This window comes from Copadichromis virginalis, linkage group LG19, assembly GCF_057382275.1.
Source record: "Copadichromis virginalis isolate Kocher_CV1m ecotype Utaka linkage group LG19, C_Virginalis_male_GT1.1, whole genome shotgun sequence".
NCBI lineage: Eukaryota > Metazoa > Chordata > Actinopteri > Cichliformes > Cichlidae > Copadichromis > Copadichromis virginalis.
The window spans coordinates 9,032,083-9,057,395 of record NC_140636.1 but is presented as its reverse complement, the minus strand read 5'-3'; the positions used below and the strand labels follow the sequence as shown (position 1 = coordinate 9,057,395).

At 39.7% G+C, this 25,313-nt stretch overlaps 2 protein-coding genes and 1 long non-coding RNA gene across 4 annotated transcripts; all 3 read right to left on the bottom strand.

The window, feature by feature from the left end:
- Positions 1-4: 4 nt before the first annotated feature.
- On the bottom strand, positions 5-14,723 carry LOC146685509 (uncharacterized). 2 transcript variants are annotated; one of them, XM_085441279.1, is made up of 19 exons: positions 14,492-14,723; positions 13,737-13,860; positions 13,094-13,230; positions 12,830-12,999; positions 11,978-12,161; positions 11,449-11,702; positions 11,280-11,365; positions 11,074-11,135; positions 9,412-9,650; positions 8,032-8,221; positions 7,915-7,956; positions 7,699-7,822; positions 7,050-7,191; positions 6,803-6,967; positions 6,622-6,694; positions 2,207-2,805; positions 1,966-2,083; positions 1,414-1,483; positions 5-448 (listed from the first exon to the last, which is right to left on the bottom strand). In XM_085441279.1, exons 2-19 carry the CDS (start codon positions 13,858-13,860, stop codon positions 120-122), a joined length of 3,108 nt encoding a protein of 1,035 aa, XP_085297405.1. In that variant the 5' UTR covers positions 14,492-14,723; the 3' UTR covers positions 5-119. The 2 variants fall into 2 exon arrangements, with proteins under 2 accessions (XP_085297405.1, XP_085297406.1); XM_085441280.1 differs by having other exon boundaries at positions 7,699-7,819.
- A 2,890-nt stretch (positions 14,724-17,613) lies between these two features.
- dtd2 (D-aminoacyl-tRNA deacylase 2) lies at positions 17,614-19,030 on the bottom strand. Its single transcript, XM_085441292.1, has 3 exons — positions 18,680-19,030; positions 18,315-18,384; positions 17,614-18,209 (listed from the first exon to the last, which is right to left on the bottom strand). Exons 1-3 carry the CDS (start codon positions 18,788-18,790, stop codon positions 17,884-17,886), a joined length of 507 nt encoding a protein of 168 aa, XP_085297418.1. The 5' UTR covers positions 18,791-19,030; the 3' UTR covers positions 17,614-17,883.
- Positions 19,031-19,948: 918 nt separating this feature from the next.
- On the bottom strand, positions 19,949-24,970 carry LOC146685507 (uncharacterized). Its single transcript, XR_014916697.1, has 4 exons — positions 24,814-24,970; positions 24,362-24,421; positions 24,146-24,191; positions 19,949-20,076 (listed from the first exon to the last, which is right to left on the bottom strand). It is a non-coding gene; the product is annotated as an uncharacterized LOC146685507 (long non-coding RNA).
- Between the last annotated feature and the right edge of the window lie 343 nt (positions 24,971-25,313).

Genomic DNA, 25,313 nt, shown 5'->3' with positions numbered 1-25,313 from the left:
ACCTTGTTGCAGATTTTATTAACATGAAAATTCCACAACACTAGTTTAACCTTTACATGAGGGATGGAAGAAAGCCCAGATGAAGTACTGAATGTCCCACAGTGATGTTAAGATGTACCTCAGAACTCCAGGAGCACAGATTGCGGCTCCACAGAGTTCAGGGCGATTTCTTGTTTCCGTCCATAGAGTCCATGTTCTACCTTTACACCTGCATTTGTGCACTTCGCTGAACCTGTCATGAGTTCTCTGCAGGCGGAGACCAGACTTGAGAAGAGCTGAGCACCCCACCACAGCTCGCATCCACCCTTGTACTGCATCCTTCTGTTGGGTGCTGGCTTCCCAAGCAGGGAGTCTTGGGGGACAAATAAAATACTTCCAGGAAGATCCAGGAGGGACACACAATGCCCGGAATGTTTCCGGAAAAGCCTGGTAGTCATCAGAGTGTTGGCTGTTGAGGACACGGTGGAAAACAGACAAAGCCTTAGGCCACAAGATGGAAATCTGTTTGACTGTTACGTTTAGTTATACATAAATTTGTCATCCTGTTAACATAAGATTACCCCTTAAATTCATATTATGTCCACCTTGCTTGGATCCCCCTTTGCCTTCAGACCTGGATTAATTCTTAGCATGAATTCAGGAAGGTGCTGGAAACATTCCTCAGAGATTTTGGTTCATATTTACATGCAAGCATCACACAGCTGCAGCTGATCCATAACATGAATCTCCAGTTCCACCTCATCCAATGAACTCAATGCTATGTTCAAGATACCAATTTAAGATGATCCGAGCCTTGTGACATAACACAATCGCACATGATCACGCTTTACTCATCAGGTGGTGAGTAAAGCGTGATCACTAAAGGATGGACATGGTCAGCAATAATACTCAGGTTGGCTGTGGTGTTTAAACAACACTCAGTTGGTACCAAGCAGCTCAGAGTGTGCCAAGATAAATATCCTACACTCACGCATGCACCACCCACACCAACCTGCACGATCCACACTTTCATGTTGTTTACTGTCAGAATGTCACAGCAGAAAAACTCATCAGACCAGGCAATGCTTTTACAGTCTTCTGTTGTCTAAATTTGATCAGCCTGTGTGAACTATAGCCCGAGTTTCCTTTTCTTAGCTGATAAGATCATTGCCTTTAAGAGCAGTGAGCGTACATACTGTGTTTGAGTTGTTTGGATAACTTTTACATGTTTTGTGGGTTTTTTTTTTTTTCAAAGTGCTGTTTGACACTTTTTTTTTTCCCACTTTGGCTCAAAGACCAATTTCTGGATCTCTATAAGAAATTTAAGGTGAGCAACTTTCAGTAGTTAATTTAAATTCATTTGTCTAAGCTGCTATTACCGTTTTCTGGTTATTAGCTACTGTGAGTCAGCTAACATGTGCAGCAGTAACTCACCCATCTCATTTGTCACATCTTCAGTGGCTCCGTGAAAGAAACACACATAGACAACCAATCCCTGCTGAATCTAAGGAGAGGGAGGCACAGTGTGGAAACAATAATAATTAATTGGGTACTTTACAGGATCGCACATAAAAACAAAGTCTCACACATTAATGTTTTAACCTCAAGTAAGCATTTACATTTCATTAATTATGAGAATAAAGTGCCACATTATGCTTCAGCCTGTTACACTGTATATCCTTTCTGAACATGGAAAAGGTTTGAGTAGTCATAAACCTCAATATCCACACGAGATTGGATTATGCTCACCGAACAGTGTGTGACTAGACTGATTTAAATACAGTAGTTTTATGAGAACTGATTAAATTAATCCAGTAACTGTTAATAAACCACCATCACACAAAATATAACGTATTGTATTAATCAAATGTTTGATAAAAGTACACCAAAATCCAAAGCAGGGGGCAGCAGGACATGATTATTACATTTCCACGACAAGACAAAGACTTAATTAAATAAAATACATTGAAAAACAAAAGCACCCACCTCTGCCCACTGAGCATCTGCTCCATCCACAGCAGGTTTGAGCTTAATCTTTGCGTGACTACACTGCTGAATGACAGTTCGGGCCTGAAGCCTGATGGGCCTATAAAAAACAGCTGAGCTGCTCGGACACACAAAAACAGACGACAAACCCATTAAACCTCTGACAAACACCACCTGCCAGCAAAATCAGAATATGAAATAATGAAAATAGGTATAAAAAGACTGATATTTTGTGCTGCACCTGTCAGCATTAGGCGAGGGTTTTGCAGTTTTTTCCACAGCAGAGCTACCGATGGTGAAGACAGGCCAGGGTTTGGTGCTCAGGGCCATCACAGGCTCCAGACCACTGCTAGAGCTCCATTTAGCTGAAGAATCTGCCTCTGGGCCTCTTTTCTTCTTCACTGTGCGCTGGACACTGCAATGACTTCGGATTTGTGTTGATGTATGTGCCTCTGGAGGACTTTTTTGACTTGGAGCCTGAATGTGCTGCAGTGGAGCATGCTGCTCTAAAACAAGCTGTGCTTGGATGCAGTGTTGTGTCCCATTGTTGCCCTGAGGGCTACTTGTTTTTTCCTGTTCTTGAGGCTGTGCAAGCTTCTCTGGCTGGGGATTTATCGGATTCTCTATCCTTTTTTGCTTCTTAGAGCTTTCAGGATCCTTATGTATTTCAAAATGCGAAGAAGTCATTCTCTTCATAGACAAGAGCTTTGTGACAGAGGGGATTTTGGGAGACCTGGGCTGTAAGTTGATGGGATTTTTCAGGTGAAGGAGGATGGGAATTTTGGGCTGAGGATTATCGTGAATTTCAGTCTGGGAGGACAAACTGGAAGAAGGTTCATCCTACAAGTGAGATGGGAGACAAAGTCAGTTCAACTTCATAACTTACATACAACATAATTATGGAGGTGGCAGAGCATGAGCTAGTTCTTTACTAGAGGCTGAACTGTTACTGTTTTGTTCTTCTAGAAACAACTCATGCTACCTGCAGCCATTTATCTGAGCTCAGGTATCTAAGTAACTTCTGTTTCATAAAATGTGCATGCATAGAATCATCTGTCTAATCTTAATTGAAAAATACTGCCAGCTGCCAGTGCTAGCCCTCAGCCTCCTAGCAGATACACCAATGGGTATCAATTTCAAAATCCTACGCTGGCTCGTTCTTAAGTTATCACATTCACAAGATTTTCAGAAAAGCTGACCGGCGACAGATTTGATCTTGTCTGAGATTTTTAGAACAGCTTCTTTTTCCTCTAGAATTTCTTCAACGAACTGCTGCAGAATTATCAAATCAAGCTTTTTGAGTGCCGTACTTATCTCTTATGAGGTTTCTGATTTATATCCAGTGATTGCTGGATGGAAAGGCCAATTAGCTTGAAGCAGCCCAACAACTGAACAGCTCCAACACAAGAAAAACTTGGATCCCAAGACAAGCTGACAGATTATTTTTCTTCTTTTTTTTTTTAAATAAAAATGTTTGTATCAGGCATAGGAGACTGATGATGTCACGAAATTGCTTCCTATATGAGCATTTTGACTGCCACTGTGTTGTTGTGTTTATTTGGAGCCAAAAGCTACCAATATCCAAATGGATGTTGAAATAAACACACAAAAAAATCAACCACCATAAATAGTGGCTTGCAAAAGTATTTGGTCCCCTTGAACTTTTCCACATTTTGTCACATTACAGCCACAAACATGAATCAGTTTTATTGGAATTCCACGTGAAAGACCAACACAAAGTGGTGCACACGTGAGAAGTGGAACGAAAATCATACATGATTCCAAACATTTTTTACAAATAAATAACTGCAAAGTGGGGTGTGCGTAATTATTCAGCCCCCTGAGTCAATACTTTGTAGAACCACATTTTGCTGCAATTACAGCTGCCAGTCTTTTAGGGTCTGTCTCTACCAGCTTTGCACATCTAGAGACTGAAACTCTTGCCCATTCTTCTTTGCAAAGCAGCTCCTGCTCAGTCCGATTAGATGGACAGCGTTTGTTAACAGCAGTTTTCAGATCTTGCCACAGATTCTCGATTGGATTTAGACACCAGACAGGTCAGGGATAAAGTTACTGAGAAATTTAAAGCAGGCTTAGGCTACAAAAAGATTTCCCAAGCCTTGAACATCCCACGGAGCACTGTTCAAGCGATCATTCAGAAATGGAAGGAGTATGGCACAACTGTAAACCTACCAAGACAAGGCCGTCCACCTAAACTCACAGGCCGAACAAGGAGAGCGCTGATCAGAAATGCAGCCAAGAGGCCTATGGTGACTCTGGACAAGCTGCAGAGATCTACAGCTCAGGTGGGGGAATCTACAGCTGCTGTCTTAGTCGTGCACTGCACAAAGTTGGTCTTTATGGAAGCGTGGCAAGAAGAAAGCCATTGTTAACAGAAAACCATAAGAAGTCCCGTTTGCAGTTTGCCATAAGCCATGTGGGGGACACAGCAAACATGTGGAAGAAGGTGCTCTGGTCAGATGAGACCAAAATGGAACTTTTTGGCCAAAATGCAAAATGCTATGTGTGGCGGAAAACTAACACTGCACATCACTCTGAACATCCCCACTGTCAAATATGGTGGTGGCAGCATCATGCTCTGGGGGGCTTCTCTTCAGCAGGGACAGGGAAGCTGGTCAGAGTTGATGGGAAGACAGATGGAGCCAAATACGGGGCAATCTTGGAAGAAAACCTCTTGGAGTCTGCAAAAGACTTGAGACTGGGGCGGAGGTTCCCCTTCCAGCAGGACAACGACCCTAAACATAAAGCCAGGGCAACAATGGAAAGGTTTAAAACAAAACATATCCATGTGTTAGAATGGCCCAGTCAAAGTCCAGATCTAAATCCAATCGAGAATCTGTGGCAAGATCTGAAAACTGCTGTTCACAAACGCTGTCCATCTAATCTGACTGAGCTGGAGCTGTTTCAGTCTCTAGATGTGCAAAGCTGGTAGAGACAAACCCTAAAAGACTGGCAGCTGTAATTGCAGCAAAAGCTGGTTCTACAAAGTATTGACTCAGGGGGCTGAATAATTACGCACACAACACTTTGCAGTTATTTATTTGTAAAAAAAATGTTTGGAATCATGTATGATTTTCATTCCACTTCTCACATGTACACCACTTTGTGTTGGTCTTTCACGTGGAATTCCAATAAAATTGATTCATGTTTGTGGCTGTAATGTGACAAAATGTGGAAAAGTTCAAGGGGGCCGAATACTTTTGCAAGCCACTGTATGTTTGAATGCAGAAATTATCCTAAAATGTTTGAGTAGGAAGCTGCAAAAGTGCTTTTTAATTCTGACTCACGTTTGGAGCCTGTCTAAGTGGTCAATTCAATTCAATTCAATTCAATTTCTTTATTGTCCCACAAGGGGAAATTAGTTTAGCAGCAGGAGGATAAGAACAAACAGAACAATACTATAAAACAATAATAACAATAATAATGATAGAAAATTCAAGGACAATTATTTGCCATTAAGGAGACAAGACGCAGTAGGGATAAAAGAGACCTGGAGTCTTTTAGTCCTCCTCGGAGGTACTCTAAAAACGGCGGCCGGAAGGCAACAACTCAAACTCACTGTGAAGTGGATGGTTCACACAATTAATAATAGAATGAGCCTTTCTAAGCACATTTCTATTGTAAATGGCCAAAAGTCCATCTTGCCAGCGCCCTGAAATTTTGCTAGCAGTTTTTACCAGAAGTCCCAACCGATTCTTATTCTTCACCGTCAGGTTACCAAACCAGGCAGCGATACAAAAAGACATCACAGATTCGATAAAACTTCTATAAAACAAGGACAACATCTCAGATGAGACGTTAAAAGATCTCATTTTCCTTAAAAAGAACAGTCTTTGTTGAACTTTTTTAGTAGTGGCATCAGCATGAGATTCAAAACACAGTTTATGGTCAAGTACCACACCTAGATATTTATAACTCTCAACGATCCCAATATCGGCAGTTTTAATGATAGTGGGTGATGAGCTATAAGAGGACTTCCTAAAATCAATAATCATGTCTTTAGTTTTTGACACGTTAAGTGAAAGGAAGGACTCATCACACCAATTCACAAAATCATCTACAACCTGTCCATGGCCTGACTCGTCCCCACTAGAAGACTGACGATCACTGTGTCGTCAGCAAACTTCAGGATGTGTCTGTTTGTGAAATTGCTGCGACACTCATTTGTGTACAGAATGAACAGAAGGGGAGAGAGGCAACAACCCTGGGGTGATCCAGTAGAGGAGGAGAGCACATCAGAAAAGACATGATTTACCCTCACACATTGTGACCTATTAGTCAGAAAGTCTGTCACCCAGCCGACCAGACTAGTGTCAAGCTTGAAATGATTGTAAAGCCTGTCAGCAAGTAAGAGGGGTTGAATTGTATTAAATGCAGATGAAAAGTCAGCAAATAATAATCTTGCACGGGTGTGGGGGGCCTCAAGATGCTTATACAAGAGATGCAGGAGTGTGACAGCAGCATCCTCCACACCTCTCCCTGCTCTATAGGCAAACTGGAAGGGGTCAAGATGGTGTTCAACATGCATTAAAATCTCCTTCTTAATTATCTTCTCAAATGTCTTCATCACTAAAGAAGTCAGAGCCACAGGCCTAAAATCATTCAGTCAAGGAGCTAAAGCTTTGGCAAACCCACCACTGTGTCCTTGGAATTCACTGTCAGCTGCTCCTCTGCATCACCATCACTATCAGTATCCTCATCATTCGCACTGCCAACATGCAGACAGAGAGAGAAGAGCAGGTAGATATTAGACATAAAAATGGGGAAACCATATCAACAGTTCACTAGTACTTTGAGATACTAAGATAGAAATTACCCGTCTAAGTCGTGAGATGTCAGTTCCTGTAGTTGAGCTGATGTCTGAACCGCTAAACCTCTCGCCTCTGCTTGGTGATTCGGTTTCTTCGTCTTCTTCATGCTGCACTGAGAGCAGTTGTTGATCCACTGCACAACATCAGGCCTCATGGTTCTCCAGAAGTATCTGTAAGAAAGTTCAGATCTGAGACCGTGTTGATGATTCTGACTGAAACGTGTCACTAACGAGAAACAGCGCGAGGGGAAACCTCTCATTCAGCAGTCTGAGACACTTGTTGACGTCGAGGTGGTTGAGCTCGTTGTGATAGTCCACCAGCGCGGTTTCAACCTGCTGCCTGTTCCTCAGAACCAAACGCATTTGGTCTCCCTTCACCGTATGAAGAACACCGTCTGGGAAAGCAGGGGTAGGGTAAATGTTACAGCACAGTGTGAAACAGACTAATTGACACCTTTGTCTTTCCAGTTATGTTTGAGCAGAGGCACAAGTGCCATTGTGTATATTGTATCATTATATTTGGATTTTTGCTGGAGCTGGAGCCTATCCCAGCTGTCATGGGGCGAGAGGCGGGGTACACCCTGGACAGGTCGCCAGTCTGTCGCAGGGCTCTAATTTAAAATATGACTCATACAAAGATGAAGAACAGAAATCTGAAGCTGGACATTAGCATAATGGGTTCTATTTTTATTAAGGAGATTTTTCCCACCACCCTTTTTAAAGTTTGTGTTCCCAGCAGTGCATAGTATAAAATATTGACGTTCTTTTCCTAAATAATATTGGAATTAAAACTCCTTTGTTATGCATACCTGCATGCCTGTGTTTTATCATGGAAAATGCACTACACAGGCATTATTAGTATTTTGTTTTTAGGAGTTTTGAACACACAGATTTGTACGAACCTTTAATGGCAAACTTCTTGCAGAACCTCCTAAAGGTGTTCTTTTCTACATAGTTCAGTCCAGGTGGGTAAGTGCGTTTGGTAAGGTAGAGCTCCACAGCATCGTACTTGGCAAAAATGGCCTGCTAACACAGAGACGTAGATCATGTAAATACATATGGTTCATGAAACTCTGCAGCAAATAAAATTTTGTCAACCTGACAAATCTACAACATACCTCCTCCCCCACCGCAGGCTGGCTCGCCCCTCTGGATGGGACCTTTGGAGGAAACAGATCAGTTATTAGAATTGTGACACTGTTGCATTAATAATACTAAGTAATTGTGATGCTCACTGCGGAGTCCGTGTGGATCGAGAGTGCAGGCACAGCATCTGGATTTAGGGTGATGACCTCCCCACTATGGCTGAAACAGTCGTCAGTGAAATGTATCGAACAAATGGAAGACCGGAGCCGAGGATGCCAGTTTGGACGGCCGGTAGCCTTCAACCACTTTGCCAACAGAGTTGCATTGTGAAGAGGAAACCTAGGGTAATATATTAATGATGAAGAAGTACGCACACTTTACCAAAGCACATTGAAGTCACAGCTACATGATTAATATGGGTTTAAGGGCAGGCCTTTAGCCTTATTTGGGGTATTGCATTAAGTAGCCAAGAAGTAACATGTCAGAGTACACTGATCAGGCATAACAATATGACCACCTGTCTAACAAAGTGTTGGTACCCCTTTTGCTGCCAAGACAGCTCTGGCTCATCAAGGCATGGACTCCACTAGACCCCTGTAGGTGTGCTGTGGTATCTGGCATCAAGATATTAGCAGCAGATCCTTTAAGTGCTGTAAGTTTTAAGGTGAGCCCTCCACGGATCCGACTTGTTTGTCCAGCACATCCCACAGATGCTTGGTTGGATTGATTGAATCTGGAGACCAAGTCAACACCTCAAAGCTATTGTGCTCTTCAAACCTTCCCTGAACAATATTTGGGCATCCTTGTGCTGCAAAAGCAACATCAGTTCTTAAGTGTACCAATTATATTCAGTCAAATGCACCATTACTGATTTCTAATGTATAATGGTCCAAAACCTATAGCACAAAAACTAATATTTATTGGGGTTTTTTGTCCTTTCAAGAACAAAGTAAGATATAGAAGTGGTTAAAGTGGTTCTATTATGTTCTCCATGCTTCAAATTTCAAAAACACAAACTAAATTATCTTATTCTGGCTCAGGGCAGGTTCATCTTATAGCTAAAACAAAAGCAGCAGCTTATCAATAACAACTTCTCTAAAACCCAGTTTAATTTTCTGATCGACCATCTTCCAAATGCACTTGGTATAAACATAAGCAAAACTCTGTATACTTTGTATACTTTGTGCATGTACTTTATCTGCACCAGATATTTAAAAAAACAGCTCAACATATAAGTATGAAATAAAAACATTGCTAACCCAGCAGTTAGCTTAAACGCCTGATCTTTTAACTTAGAGGGATAACATCTGCCTTTGTGACATCACATTCATGATAAAATAACAGAAATGAGCAAAAATAAAGCATAATCTGCACACTAAACTCTCACCAGAACAGGAGCGAACACCGTATGTTTTATCGCAGAAGTCCTAAAGGTTTTAGGACTATTATTTTTTCATTAATTAATTCTGTGTTTCTCTGTTTACTTTCGTAGTATAAGCAGCAAACAATCAAGAAAAAACGATTCATACTTGTGGAAGGTGAGGCCCAGGCGTCTCTCTACTGGTCCACAGCAGTTTGTGCACCCAAGAACACTGCAGCGCATCCACTTCCGCTTGGTTCTGTTAAGGCAGGTTTGGCAGTTGGCGATCCAACTAGCCAGGTCTCGAGTCATGCTGCCCCAGTGGAAGTGCTTTGAAATTTCTTGCTGGCAGACCCCCTGACCATAGTGGCCCTTGCTGTCATGAAACTCTCGCAGGATTGAGTTTACCTGGGATCAAAAGGAAGCACAGTTGGTTAGCAAAGCATGGTTGGATATTTAATAGTATTTGTAAGACCATTATGCAAATTACAGATCACATAAGACTTATGTGATCATGCAATGTCAGTCTGAGTAATAGTTGAGGCATGGGCTGAGGAAAGATGTGCAAATAGAGATGTTAACAGTATTTAAAAAATCCTGGATTTTGGAGCTCTTAGGAGGCTTCCTCCAACAACACGAAGACACCTTAATGCTCATTGCAAAAAGGACACTGGTGTAGTGCTCCAGGTGCAAAGGTGACAGAACCAAGTGGCCCATACAGAATCAGAATCAGAATACTTTATTAATCCCCAAGGAAATTATGTGGGTTACGGTTGCTCCAAGGCAGTAACAGTAACAGACTAAGCCATTTAAACAATACAATATGTTACAGATTTTACTAATTTAAAAAGATAGCGCTAATATATACAAATCACTCAATTATAAATATCAAGAATTAACAGAGATCATTATAAATAAATATCAATAACTCACAAGAATATTACAGAGTAGAAAAGAGCATGTGCAAAAAGGGTGTAACTATTGCAGTGTTTACAGTGTAGCTATTAGATGGATGAGTTGTACAGGGAGATGGCCACAGGCAGGAATGATTTCCTGTGTCGTTCAGTGGTGCTCTTTGGTAATCTCAGTCTCTCACTGAATGTGTTCCAGCCAGCACGTCATGGAGTGGGTGGGAGGTATTGTCCAGCATTGTCTTTATCCTGGACAACATCTGCCTCTCAGACACCAGAGAATCATCCACCTGCATCATTCTCAGCTTGTCACCCAGGAGGTTTGGCCTCATGGGGTTGAATGCACTGGAAAAGTTAAAAAAACATGACACTCGCAGTGCTCGCTGGCTAGTACGGATGGGTGCAGACACGATTGAGCAGGTAGATGATGCCGTTCTCAACGCAAACTGAAGAGGATCCTGATGTGGTCTGACTACGAGTCGGAGCTGGTCCATACAGGACCACAACCTGCAGAAAACGGGGACCTGCCAGCTCACACAATCTCAGAGGGTCATGAGAAGAGCAGCAGATGAAGTGATGAGGGTCAGATGAAATTAATGGCTGACTGTTTTGTTTGATTCCATTTATAACTGCTGAACGAATTTTCATTGTTGTTAGCTTCTGCAAGAACTAAATAAAGAATATAACCTGTACTTAAAGTGAAAATCTCTTTCACTTTAAGATGCCATTATCCACTCCTCAGTGATGTAAAGATACAGATTAGTTGATGGTTTTAACCAGTTGTGTTTAGTCTCTGAAATTAACACTTCCAGATGTGTTATAATAAGGCGTAAACTGTCATAAAACAAAGTGTTTCCTCCGCTGACCACTGACCACCAGCACAAAAGGTCTTCATTTGAAATCTGTAAGCTAGCAATTACCTCCTCTCTGCTGCGTGGCACGCTGAGAGGTCGAGAAGCCCGTGTGTACATCAGCACTCCATCTTAAAAAGAAAAGACATATTTCTAAAGTTTGACTATGAACATTTCAGCACCTTTATAAATGATTTAATGTGTTCCTTTAGAGCACTGAAGCAGTCAAATAAAAATGAGTATTGCTTGTTGTGTTTAAAACCCTTTCCACTCACCTATTAGGCCAAAGCGCTTGGCCATCCTTTTTAAGGCACTTCTATTTTTCTTGCTTTGCGTTGGTAAAATCCTGTGGCTCAGATATCTAAAGTATGCATAAGAAAACATGCTAATTTAAACGAACATGCGTCACATGGGTGTGAAGTTTTCGTGTCATCAAACACATACCTGGCGACATGGTTGTACGTGGTGAAAGTTGGCTCAATGACAGTCTTCCTCCTTGTGTGCTCCTTCACTGTCTGGACTGCGGTGGAGTCTGGAGCTGACGAGCAGTACTGGTGTTCCTGCAGCTCCATAGGGGTTTCCGACTGATCAGTGGCTGGATGAGGGGGCTTTTCGGTTTCGGTATTAGCAGCAGCTGCAGAGATGAGGTCTTCCAGCGTGTTGGAAAGCAGGACTTCCTCATCTGAAGGAATGGGCACCTGAAAGGCACATAGGTTTACCTGATCAGCTCTGAGAACTAACTCAAGTCCACACTCTTAGTACGCTTCTGCAGGACTGGATGGGAAAAAAGCACTATTGCCTAATTCTGTTAAAGTTTCTGAAAGCACTGCAAATTTTGTAATGAAATGAGTAAATATGCAGGTCCAAACACTAAGAAGAATGAAGTGAGTAAAAACAAAAACCAAAAGTAAATCCGCAGACTTGCTAATTACAATTGACAGGTTTTTAATGTGCTCTCAGTCTTTTGTGTCACCTCCTCATCGGGCATGATGCTGGGTACAGCATCTGATGATAGTGTCGGCTGACCGTCCTCATTCAGGGTATAGCAGGATGGGTCAAAGTGTCGGGAGCAGATGTAGGAGTTTGAGCGCAGCGAGCCTTCATCCCTCTGCGCAACTGTCAGCCATTTCTGCCGCTGCCCGGGGTCCTTTGGAAACCTGCAGATGCACAAAGGCCAGTTTTGCTTTGGAGAACTTACAGAGAAAGCTGAACAAAAGCCAAGTCTGCCTGTGGTGTACCACAAGGCTCCATTTAAGGTCCACTATAGTTCTAAGTAAATGCACTCTGGAAAATACAAGAATATTGTGTTCCAACAATACTTTGTCTTCAGTGAATCAAAGTGAAATCCTGGGTGGCTCATAGCTCAAAATGGTTCAACTCCAAAGCCCCCATAAGCTTTTTTAGCCCTCTGCTATCTCCGCTTGTAATTTAAAAAGTGCCAAACAAATCAGTTATTTTCTTAGGATGCTTAATACCATGTCTCTTCAAATTAAAATCCTTCCCGCGGTTAAAACATTACATATGAAATTCATTTGTTTATTTTTAAAGAACTGCCTGAAATCTGACCTCTTCTGGCTGACTTTATCTCTAGATCTCTCTCACATCTTCATATCTTTAAAATGTGTATTGACTGGAAAAAGTTCTTATTTGTCAATTTATACACACATAACACAAATTACGGCAAGTTATGGCAACCTGTCATTCACATATTATTACAACATGAATGGTAAGTTCTGTTTTAGTTATTCAATCATTCTTTGTGCAAAATAAAATTTTTTTGTTTTAGATCTGAGACAATTGAGCCCAGTGTGTAACGCCACCTGACCTGTGGAAGGTGATCTCAGGGTGTATGTAACTGGAAGAATCACAACCATAAACCAGGCAAAACTGGACGCGCAGATTAGCTAGCTCTTTAGTAGGTTGATTCTGGCAAACGTCACAAGCCTTTATCCAGTTCTTCACTGCCGCAGTCACTCCAACCCAGTAATACATCAGCTGGATGGACATCAAGAGTTAAAACACTTTTCTATGAATAGCCTTAATTTTAACCATTTTGGTGACTTAAAGAACACACCTCATTTAAACTCACCATTATTTCCCTTACTGCCCGTTCCCGGCGCGCATGGTTGTTGTTATTGTGGTATTGTATCAGGATCTCACGTATTTCTTCGTCACTCCTAACGACACGGAGGAGGCGGCCTCGATAAGACCGCCACAAACAGCCATCTGGAGGTTTGAGCATTCAGCAACATTCCTAATAAGTGACTGAAAGGCTATATTCAGTGCAGTGCTTTCTCTCATGCATTATCCAGGTGATCTACAAAATGTTCATGGGTGTATGAACATTGGGTAATTCATAGATTCTGAAGATGTGACGTTACTGGAACAACTTTTGTGGCAATGGTTCAATGGTTTTCAATCCATACATTTTAATATTTAATTAGCTATTCAAAATTTCAACTTAAAATGATCTAAAAACATATCAGAAATTTTACTTCCACCTAAATGTAGCACAATGAATTATATATAAATTTTAGTCACAACAGTAGTAGTAGTAGTTCTCACAACAAAGCACCATCTTGTGGTCAATATAGGTATTACACCAAACTGAGCACAGGGCCACAGCGCTGGCTAAACTTCAATTAATGTCTCTTCAACACCATACAAACATTTTGTTTGATGCTGCCAAACATTGAGAACTGTTTTTTTTTTGTGTGTAACATCTACTGTACCTTTGTAAGTAAACTTTTTGCTATCTTTAGAGACCAGCTTTTTCCAGCTTTTTGATGTATTTACTTGAAACTTTCCTGTCAGTAAATAATGCTCCAAACAATCCAGAAAGGCATACGAGGGCATCTGCAGGTGGAAAAGTGGGAAACAAGGACAGAGAGGTTAAGAAAGGTGATTTAAAACTTTAACAATCACAAAAGATTATTGCAATTACAAGCTTTGCCTTCTGTGATGACAAATTTTAAATCACTTTTTGGTCTGTATTTTGGACAGAAGAAGTCAATTAAAGACATCACTATAGGAAAATATGAGTACATGATAACGTTTTGTTGTAATAAATGATATCCAAGAAAATGCAGGTACAATACATACTGAACAATAGTAAGTTAAAATGTTTCATTAAATACTGTAAATTTTAAAGGCAAGTTCACAATGGTCTGTCAATTATGAACTAAATATGAATTTTCTCTCTTTCTTGGTGCTTATGATTAAATAACTGGTATTCTGTCAATAATGTGTTGACTCACTTTGGCTTTTGGCGGTGGTTTATTTAAAACAAGCAATTAACATTTAGTTACTGTTAATCAATTAGTTCACTGACAAGTACAAAAATAAAAAAAGTAAATGCCGAGAGGTTTGTAATAAAAAACGTAGTCTCATATTTAGGCCTGCTCTTGTGGCGCGCACATGCGCAAATGTAAACCGACATTATTTTAATTGTGGAAACGTGTCGTGAAATAAGCAGACGTTTCCCTACCTTAGATCATCTTTCGTCTATTCGACACAAATCCTCGTTACACCGGTTCCAACTTTTAACATAAATTCTACTGCAAGTACTTATTTTTCCCACAGATTTCTTCAAATAATTAAATCTTTTTCTTTCAAATTATCTGAATTTATACACACGTGCTCTAAAGAAACATATTTTAAGAGCAAATTAATAGCTAACTGTGGCGTTTTGTTCCGCGCAAACTTGTCCCGCAGTAATAATCTTTCACGTTCCGGTATGGATAATTTCAAAATAAGGGTTATTACGTTTGTCAATTATTTTTTCATTTTCATTTTTTTTTTAAAAAGTAATTAGCCCTTAAAAAACGAAAAGTGCATTTTTTTTCATGTTCGCGAAACAATTACAAGTATTATGTTGGTCGCAGGGACTGAGTCATGCCAAGTATTCTATAGTAATAAATTACATTATAATGATATATTTCATTCAAAAACGATTTATATGATATTTTTGAACAAACAACAATAAGTTGAATCAAATGAGTAAGCTATACCAAAAAACCCCAACGTTTTACGGATGGGTAGTGATGGGAAGAAAATACATATATAAAAGAAAATAAAGTACACTTATAAAACTATTTCTTGAATGGTAGTCGTTTGTTTGCGTTTTCAGTGCTTTTATTTTCACAGGAAATAATTTTAACGGAAGTTTAATTGCTGTCACATGGTCATCACTTGACAGAAGAATGATTTCACACAGGTTGCAGAAGCTGCCGTAACCCAAGCTTACTGAGTGTAGCTCACTTCCGTTCTCTGACAGAAACAAGAGCGCCCCTCGCAACTCCGGAGGACGCATTGTTCTCTCTGCAAGACCAGAGTCATGTGATCGTGACGAATAAGTCTAAGTAAGTAAATGATACTTCCAGCCATCAAGGAGCAAGGGCAGAGGAATTGGTTTCCACCAGACGGGGACAAAGATCAATGCTCGTTTTTAGATGCAGTACTGCCAAACCCACAGCCATCCAATATTGATTCTCTGCATTATTCTGAAGTCGTTCCACAATTTGTAGATGCAGTTTTTATTTGTTTGTTTGTTTGGTTTCTCGTTTTTTTTATTTTTGCAGATTGGTGACCCTCTGTTCATCTTTATGCCTGACAAAATCTCCCAGCTTAAGATGCTCTTTTTACACCCGGTCTGTTACTGACCTGTGCCAGTTAACATACATAGATAGATGGCTTAAAAGGAGGCATACAGAGCCTTTATTCCCCCAGCTGTGTATTTTAATTAGGAAGTCATCAAATGACAGTATTATTTTAGTTTTGAAGACTTTATGTCCCAAATTATTATTGACTGTGATTTTTATTTAATTATTTTTCACTCTGATGCCTCAGATTTTTCTTGGTATGATTCACTGTTGCTTGGTGGCAAAGATATTCGATTCTTATGAGAAACATTGGGACAGGTGTCCAGTAGAAATGCACACATTATGAGATATCCTGAGAGGTACTTGTTCTGTCTACTTTGCTGTTTAACTTACTTTTCTTCATCTGCTGTCTGCCTTTCAGAGAGAATGGAGAAAACAAGAACAATGACCGATTTTAAAAGATAAGTAGACACATATTTATTCTATGACTGTATCAGAACTCTGATCGGTAACTCTTCTTATTTATTTAATTTTTTGTTATTATCTTTATTTAACTTTCAGTGAAGAGACGAAGGACGAAATAGCAAATGCTGTAAACTCATTAGAAAAAGATAAGTGTATGATTACTTTATATTATTATGGCAACTCCTCCTGAAACCAGCAGGTTTTGTAGTTGCTGAAATCATTTATTGACTTTCCTCTTGTCTTGTTTTTCTCTTTTTTGTTATTGTCTGTTATTGTCTTCTTTCCTTTTAACTTTCAGAGAAGAGAGCGAAACAGCATGTGCTGTAAACTCTCATTATAAAAAGATAAGTCTACATTTATTTTATATTATGATCACAACTGTTGGAAAATGGAAAAGCATAGCAAAAAGTGCTTCTATGAGTGAGCGTGAATGGGTGAACGAGGTAAATTGTATTGCTATTTCAGCAGTCCAGCTTACTTACATCTATAGTGAGATGGTACAACAAGTTTCACATCTTATGTTATATGGCAGTGATAAAGTGTAGTATAAAAACTGTTTAACAAGATCGTATTAATGATTTCATTATATAGCTACATGATTACTGTCTGTGAGTTATAGTTCCTAGAATTGTACACATTTGTCCTGCAGCTGGGTAATTATCATGTTTAAATTTTGCCAGAACCACATCAATCTGAATGCAACAGCTGTGCAAATACCTGCAAGTAAATATACACAAATATGTAATTTTATTTAAATGTGTATGATTATTTTATTGGTATATTATTGTTTATTACTTTTGTTTTTTTATATTTGCTATTATATTTGTTTATTTTATGTGAATTAATAGGGTAATATAACCAAGAAAATGAAGTGCTAGAGTAGCAATATAACATCAAGTTTACACACATTAAAGTTAGGAGGTATTTTAAAAGTAGGGTGGAAGTTAGAGAGATTTGGGATCTCAAGTGCATCCCTTTGTTTACAAAGTAACTGAGTAATGCATTCCAGTGATCATCAGACAGTAACACAGCATGCTGAGATGGAGGAAAGAACAATAATGAAAGTAATGCTCTTATTAGTATCCAATAATTATTACAATTTATTCATTATAAGAATCAAAAGGGTTTATGGAAATATTTATGATGGACCACAAAACCCATGGAATCACAGTCATTCGGTTGTTTGATGGGTGTTTCGTAGGCCATGAGATTGATTGTTTATCCACAGTGAATGAGAAACAATTTTTGAGTGACTTGATTGAGTTTGGCAAAGCAGTGATTGTTAAAAGAATTAACAAGGCACACAATGTTATCATCATCTGAAGAAGCTGAAGAAATATAAATAAAACTTGAATATAAGAGAATCATCACTAAAGCATGTGGCATAGATTGTTTTGAGAGCATTTTTAAGCCTCACTGAAAAACAACATGCATGGCGACTTGTTCAGTTAGGCAAAACAATTATTCCAAGGCATGACTAAAAGAGTGCCAGCAGCTCCTCCCAGTCTAACTAAACAATAAATAAAAACAATACAGCACTCTGTCTGTGTCTGGCTGAGGGATTTCCATCCTTCTCTCTTCATTTTTCAGTTTTTCATGTGTTTGTAGAGACTGGTAGTGTCCCACAGTATCAGAAAGCCTTCATACACAATCCAGTTTTGGCCGATTACACAAACAACTGACAAATTCTAAATCTCTTTTATTTTGTTTATATTGAAAGATGCACAACTCAGATACGAGTACATCAGTCTTTCTAGCTGCATTGGTAGACACAATAGTATGACATGTTGTCTCTGAGATGGTGAGCTCAGCTTCAGAACTCCATCAGATGTGTGTATGGTCCATTGGTGTCAAGCTTCAGCACTTGTCTGTTACCATAGGTCCCGTGTTTTACTGTCACTTCAGCGCTGCTCTCAGCTACAGCAGCATTCAGCTCCTTCTCACACAGAGCAACGAATGCGCTGTACAGTCGCAGCCCATCCTCCTTGCTGATGTTGTTGTGGTACTGCATGCCTCTGCCTTTGGCCTTTCCTCCCAGCGTGGCCTGAGGGACAATCAGCAAACTCCCGGGAAGGTCCAACACTGACACCATCTTCCCAGAATCCGACTCGCTCAGCCGCAGGTTCAACAGCGTGGACACTGGACAGAGCGAGGACACAACTTTTTTTATCATCTGTGGAGGGATTCACACGGAAGCAGGGGTTCACTATTAAGAACAAAGAAAAAAGTAAAAAATTCACTGACCCATCTTGGGTAGGATGTCATCTGTGGCTCCTTTGAAGAAGCAGATGTAGATCACCATCCCTCTTTCAATCTGAGAGTACAGATAAAAGCAGAAATGTTAAATACAGTAAAAATTATGTCCTTTCTCCAAGATGTTGCATCATGTGCAACACATATAAAGTCAAAATAAGAAAAGGTCTGACACACACATCCGTGAATCAATATATACATTACTTTGTATTTCTGAACTAGTAATTGATATTGATTTTGTCAATATTTACTTAATGTCTTTGTTTTATATTGATAGCTTTTTAAGCATATTATCAGTATTGCTAGCACTGATTGGTTTATGTCTGCAAAGCAGTGATAGAGAATGCGTCTCTCACCTGGACAAACTGAGCTTCGGAGTGTTCATCTGCTGGTTTCACCTGCAGCCTGGCCTGCAAACACTGCTGCAGTACCGTCCGGGCCACCGGATTGCAGCCTTTCTCCGTCATTACTGCCAGGCTTTAACTCCTGTCTCCTTTGTTTATACGTCTTAACAATCTCCACTTTTCAAAACAGTGCTTTAGCGTCCAGGAGAAACTGCTTAACATGTATAATATTAACTAACCGTCTCTCCCTAAAAGCGCTAAACCTCTCTAACACCTGAGAGAAATGAATGAGAAAAAAATGTGACCCATTTAACCCACTTCCGTGTCGACATTGGCTGTAACTGTTCAGAAATGTTCACGACTGCGCGCTACTTTCGCATACCGTCCTTACCTACTTGCCTTTTCCCTCTGTGTCGTCTTTAAACGGACTTTTCAGCACCTTTCACCACTCAGAGAATTAGTTCGGAGTTTCAGGATCAAAATAGGTGAGAAAAAATAAAGAATAAATTTTTTTTTAATCCCCTGTTGTTGATACGTGTTTTTTTAATGTAAATTTTTAAGTGTTTCATAATATATATATATATTTAAAGACCTGTCCCTCCATAGGGTATCAGGTTACTGTATGAAAATAACATATTTTCATCTGTGTATCTTTTTTTTCTGTAATTGTTGAAATCTCCCATTCATTCACTGCTTTGCTTTATGCTGCCCTCTGCTGTTCAAACTATTTATGAATTTATAAGTGCTGTTTATTCCTTAATGTGAACATCATCAGTGAAGCAGCAGTCTTACAGAAACTTATCAACATCTACATTAAAGACTGTAGAGATATGGCCACCTGTCTTTGACTCTCAGCACGATCATGCTGGAAGAGTGGGAGGAGAGGCTAATGCATATCCCAAGGTAACTCCAGACACCTTTGTGCAGAGATTATTCTGCAAGGCATCGCTAGTACTCCATGGAGGAGCCACATGCATCGAAATAAAGAATTCTGTCTTTGAATAATGAATTGTACAATAAATTATGCCTTTGTACATTCATTTACAAATACGTTTTTAAATAATTTTATTTATTCAGACATTACTAAATTAATTTATTATTTAACAATTTAATTTAAAATAAAAACTATTTTTATAAAAATGTTATTAAAAATTATATATATATATATGTGTGTGTGTGTGTGTGTGTGTGTGTGTGTGTGTGTGTGTTATATATATTACACAGAGAGAGAGAGAGAACACAGAACTTCAGTAGTAACTTTAACCCAACAATTATTCAGCTTAAGCAGTATTTATTTCTTTTTATTCCTATAAATTCCAGTCTTACGTGAATTCACTATTTGACTTCAGTTTTTGTGTTAAACTCCAGAGAGGTTTTCTTCTGTGAAATTAAGCCAAGAGAAACAAGATCTGAAAAAAAAGAAAAGATTTATACATAAAAACATTTGTTGATGAATGAATTACAGGCAAGGATATGCCCAAAGGTTTAGTTCCTCTGGATGTTTCCAAGGAAAATTGTTTTGTCACTCATCCAAGTGACTTCTCCAGTGTCACAGATGAGTGATGAAACATTTCTCCCACTGAAAACCATTGTGTCCAGCTGAATTCAATCAGTTTTTTCAGGTGAGTTGTTAGATACTGTGCTCATGAGGACAGTGGGTTTCAACTTGCAGCACACCACACAGTTGCCATATTTAATGAAAGATCAAAACACTTAATTGAGCAGAATTAAGTCCAAATGTAACACCTCACACGATGACACATCACACATGACCCAGCATTGTTCTAAGAATGCAAACTTTCTTATTAGAAGTTGCCACAGCTGCCAGAAAGGGACACGTTTCTGAATGATCTTAATCAGTAGTCACTGCTCTCTCTCTTGCTGCACGGACAATGTAACGTCTATGATAAGCGCCAAGGTTTGTGTCCTAGTCAGAATTACGCCATCCTTTGCTTCCAGGTTAGGGAAAAGTGGAACAGGAGATATTCAAATACAGCTGCTGGTGAGTTCTACAAAAACAAAATACAGTTTATAAAAACACTTGCAGGTGAATCACCACTGATTTATCAGTGACATTCGTTTACTCAAAAACTACTGATCAGTGGATAACTGGAATTTATAGTTTATAATAAATGGAACTAAATATGCCAGATGTGCTGTGATGCTTGTGTGATTTTTAACAGGACCCTACAAAACTTTACACTACTCGTGCTACTTTACCAAAACGCTTGATGGCTAAGTGTGCAGTTCCTGCTGTAAATCGATTCACTCTTAAGATTCAGAAATCTAAGTGATAAGAGGCCGGAAATGTGTGCACTCGCTTATTAACATAAATCAGTAGTTTCTAAATGCACCTAAATCCCCTGTGTATGGAAATCTTGATTCTGTTCATCTGGACGTACCTTTTTAAGTGGGAAAAACATCCATCCACAAAAGGTACGTCCAGATGAACAAAATCATCTTTTTGGGGTTAAACCAATAGTGTCACTGCCCTCTGCTAAGACTGAAGTCATTGCCGACCTTACTTTTCTCAATACTAAACTTTGTACTTTTATTTTAGCTTAAATGTAAACAACAGCACCAAAAAACAAACTTCTTAAAATGTCTTTTTTTTGTTTCTTTTTTCCTCAAAATAAATTGTGACCGGGCTTATTGGCTGAGGTGGTGGAGCAAAACAGCGACACGTTAAGTGTGATTGCTCAAGTTCCTGTATGAACCGAACAACTTTGAAAATCCGAGGAAAAGCTGAGTGTATTTTCTTTAAAGCTCCGATGGAATTTGATGGACTACCAGGACTTTATCACACAGGTATATGAAGAGTGGTATCACTAGAAGGTGTGCACACAATGTCTCACTTCATGGTTGCTCTTCACAAACCTCTGGTGTCACTTTGTAGTCACTTGTCTTATTATTGTCTTATTTGTTGCTTTTTAGGGTTTGTGAGCACAAGCAGAGGTTTTTGCTTGGGAAGTAACCGTGACCTCTTTTTGAGAGGCTTCTCTAACGTTTAATGGTCGTGAAATATGTCAAACTTTTCTCCTCTACTTTAACAGTTGAGAGCATTTTGAACACAGTGGACAAAAGGTGCGCATTGAGGATTTCGAACTATGGCGTTTCAGTGTTGTCGCTGCCTCGGATTCGTGGACACAGATCCTTATTCACTTAGCTGCTGTTTACAGTTTAAAAGTCTTCATCAGAACAAGCACTTATAGTTGTACTTTTCTCCTCAATGTCTTTGAAAAGTAAGAGCTGATAAACCAAATCCACTAAATGCACTTTCATCTTTAAGTTTGGTATAGTAATCTGTCTTAATCTATTTTGTGTTTGATTTATTATGTGGGGAAAAGTCCTGTCAGCCATGTACTGAGAGGGCTGTGGTCGTCCATTCATCCTGTTCTAATAAATGCAAATCTCAGGAGCACCTTTAGATCTGTTCAGTTTTATTCATATAGCACCAGTTAACAGTCAACAAATCCTGTCTCAAGTAACTTTATATTGTAAGGTAAAGACCCTACAGTGTTAATGTAGGACAAGTGTTCACTCCAATTCATTGATGAAGTGAATGCAAGTCAGTAATCAAAGGTGAGTTTTTGGCCATAACTGACTACATATGTATAGCATATCATGGGCCGGTGTCCTGCAGGTTTTTGATATTATCAAATGATCAGTTCATTACCAGGCTTCTGGAGAACTTTAAGACATGTTGAGGACGTCATTCAGCCATTTAAATCAGCTGTGTTGTATCATGGACACATCTAAAACCTGCAGGACACTGGCCCTCACAAAAAAAAATCTTAAAATGTACTTGCAGAACCAGGACATTACCTGGACATTTTCTATTTTTCTACAGATTCCTTTTTACAGTGTAAAGCAACACAGCTGTTTCCTCCAATAACTGATGGACTTTTTGCATATCGTAACATAAATATTCATACACTCAATACACTCAAAAAACAAGCATGAACCTTTCTGAGCATGGTTTTGTGTCTCTGCTTATAATTTGGTTACTAAGACAATAATGATCCTGACATGTGCTGTGTTCTCAGTCGGTGCCCATATAACACTTTTAAATATCTTATCATCAAGTACCTGCATCCTGCTGGAGAACTGTACGTAAAACACACAAACACACCAGTGAACACAGCTGCTGAACATCTGTATCTTCATAAACTCTGTTATCTTGTACCCGTCTGCATCTGTGTTCCAGTCTGGGATTTTGTCCCTCCTGCTCCCCCATCCAACACCTCCACTCCAAAGTAAGTTTCTGTGGTGCTTTGTGTCATGGACCCCGCCATATTAGTCAGAGGCCCCTTTACTACAGTTCAGAGTCGCGGACCTTCAGTAATAGTAATAAATCACACAGCAATAGTACATTCACGTTGTTGTAAAAAGCATGATAATATATTAAGTAATCCAAAGTATTCAGAATACATTACTGTCATTGAGTAACGTAACGGAATACGTTACAGAATACATTTCGGGGCATGTATTCTGTAATCTGTAATGGAATACATTTTAAAAGTAACCTTCCCAACACTGTAAATGAACATTTGTTTTTTAAATTAATTTTTTTAATTATTTGACTATATATGAATATAGTGCTTGTGTATAAATACACAAACACTATATATGAATATAGTGCTTGTGTATAAATTCACAAACAATACACATATGCTTTCATGCTTTCAATTGTGTAATTTAAGTGATCTAGGTAGCTCTGTTTTAGAAGTTCAGTTCATGCTAGAAATGTGTTTTGGAGTATGTACGTGTTTTGTCTCTAGGGGCCACCGCATATATTTATATATAAACATATATAAATAAAACCACTTTTTTTTACATTAGTAATTCCTTTTGTACATAATTTGATATTATTTTTAATAATAAATTAATTAAAGCAACAAAACAACCTGAAGAGCCGGTTCGGAGCCGAAAGAGCCGGCTCTTTTTAGTGAGCCGAACCGAAAGAGCCGGTTCTCTAAAAACAGCCGGAAATCCCATCACTAGCAGGCAGGCAGAAGTGGTGGACCCAAAATGCAGGACTCTGAAAACGCAGCTTTATTGCTGGACAAACTCTTCGTAAAATAAAAGCCGCAAAACCGAGACTCTAAACAGAGGTGCTGGAGGACTGGACATAACAAACACACAGCAAGTTGAAGGTAACCGACGTTATCGACACGACAACAATAACTAACTGACAGGGACTAAAATACACTGGCAGGCACATGAGGAAACGAGGAACAGGTGGGCACACAGCTGGGACTCATTAGGCAAGACAAGACAAGGGAGTAAAGCAGAATACACTCACATGAGACAAGACCTTCAAAGTAAAACAGGAAATCCACAACATGAACTCAGGGACACAAACAGGGCACAAGGGGAGGACACAGAATACCAAAATAAGAATAAACTAGAACAGAAGACAATAATCATACTAAACACAAAACGCTGGGTCAACGACCCAGCACCATGACACCATACCTTGGTTACATTTTTGAGTTGAAAGCAGCTGAGTTGCACCTTGCACCTGAGGATGAAAAAAATGTCACAAAGTGGTGTGTAGCCTTATCCCTCACTAATGAGTCGAGAGTGAGACTGCCGGACAACAATGGAGCATTGCAGTACATGTCAGTTTTCAATGTGGAGGAAACTCTAAAGCACAACAAGAGCCCTGGAGAAATAGAAAAAATTGCTAACCTCCTTGGCTTCTCCCATGAAGCGATAGATAAGAGTGTCCACCAATGGCATGCTATCCATCTGGAATGAGACAAAAAATTTCTGGAGTGAGTTTTGGAAGTACAGGGATGCAGCTGATATCAACCCGTTTCAAGAACTTGCAAAGGCTGATGTGTCTGTATTGTCCTTGCCACACTCAAATGCTGAAGTTGAGAGAGTATTCAGCCAGATGAGTGTGGTAAAAAGCAAACAAAAAACACCAGCTGCCTGATAACGAGATGAGATGATGAGATAGCCTTTATTTGTCAGTTGCAGGTCTTTTGCCCACAACCGAGATGACAGACCTTGCCGACCGTACATAGAATACACCAACATCACATTGGGGAGACAGGTCAGGCCAGGTAGCGAGGAAAAAAAACATCGAAATGTGTAACACAAAAGGATAATACAGGAATGCACAGATATCAACACACCATAGCACAATAAACACAGACAAGCAACATGGGAAAGAGTTCCAGTGTGTACATCTGATCTGGGACCGCTGCAATCTTCGACTGCGCCTCCAGCTGACCCGATGTCCACATCAGAGGGGAGGTAAGCGTTGGAGGTGGCGTTGGATCCGGGGTAGGGAGGGTGATGCGTCAGTGAGTGCTTATCAGTATCAGTATATGTGTTTGCGTGTCCATAGTTCAGCTGAGACAGTGTCCTTCGCCCTGCCAGGCTAAGTAAACAGTCTTCCAGCCAACCCAGGTGGCCTTGTAGGGAATGGGAAGGAACAGTCTAAACACAGTCGTTATCAGGGAGTTTTTGTTCGGCTCCAGCCTCGAGCCCACAGCTGGCGCCAAAGGGGTAGCCGGATTATGATGGTAATTTTTCTTTTGCAACAACTCATGAGAATTTCAAAGCTGTTCTTTAACACTCCGACACTGGTCTCTCAATCTCCCGTTGGAGAACCGCGAGATTCCCATGATGG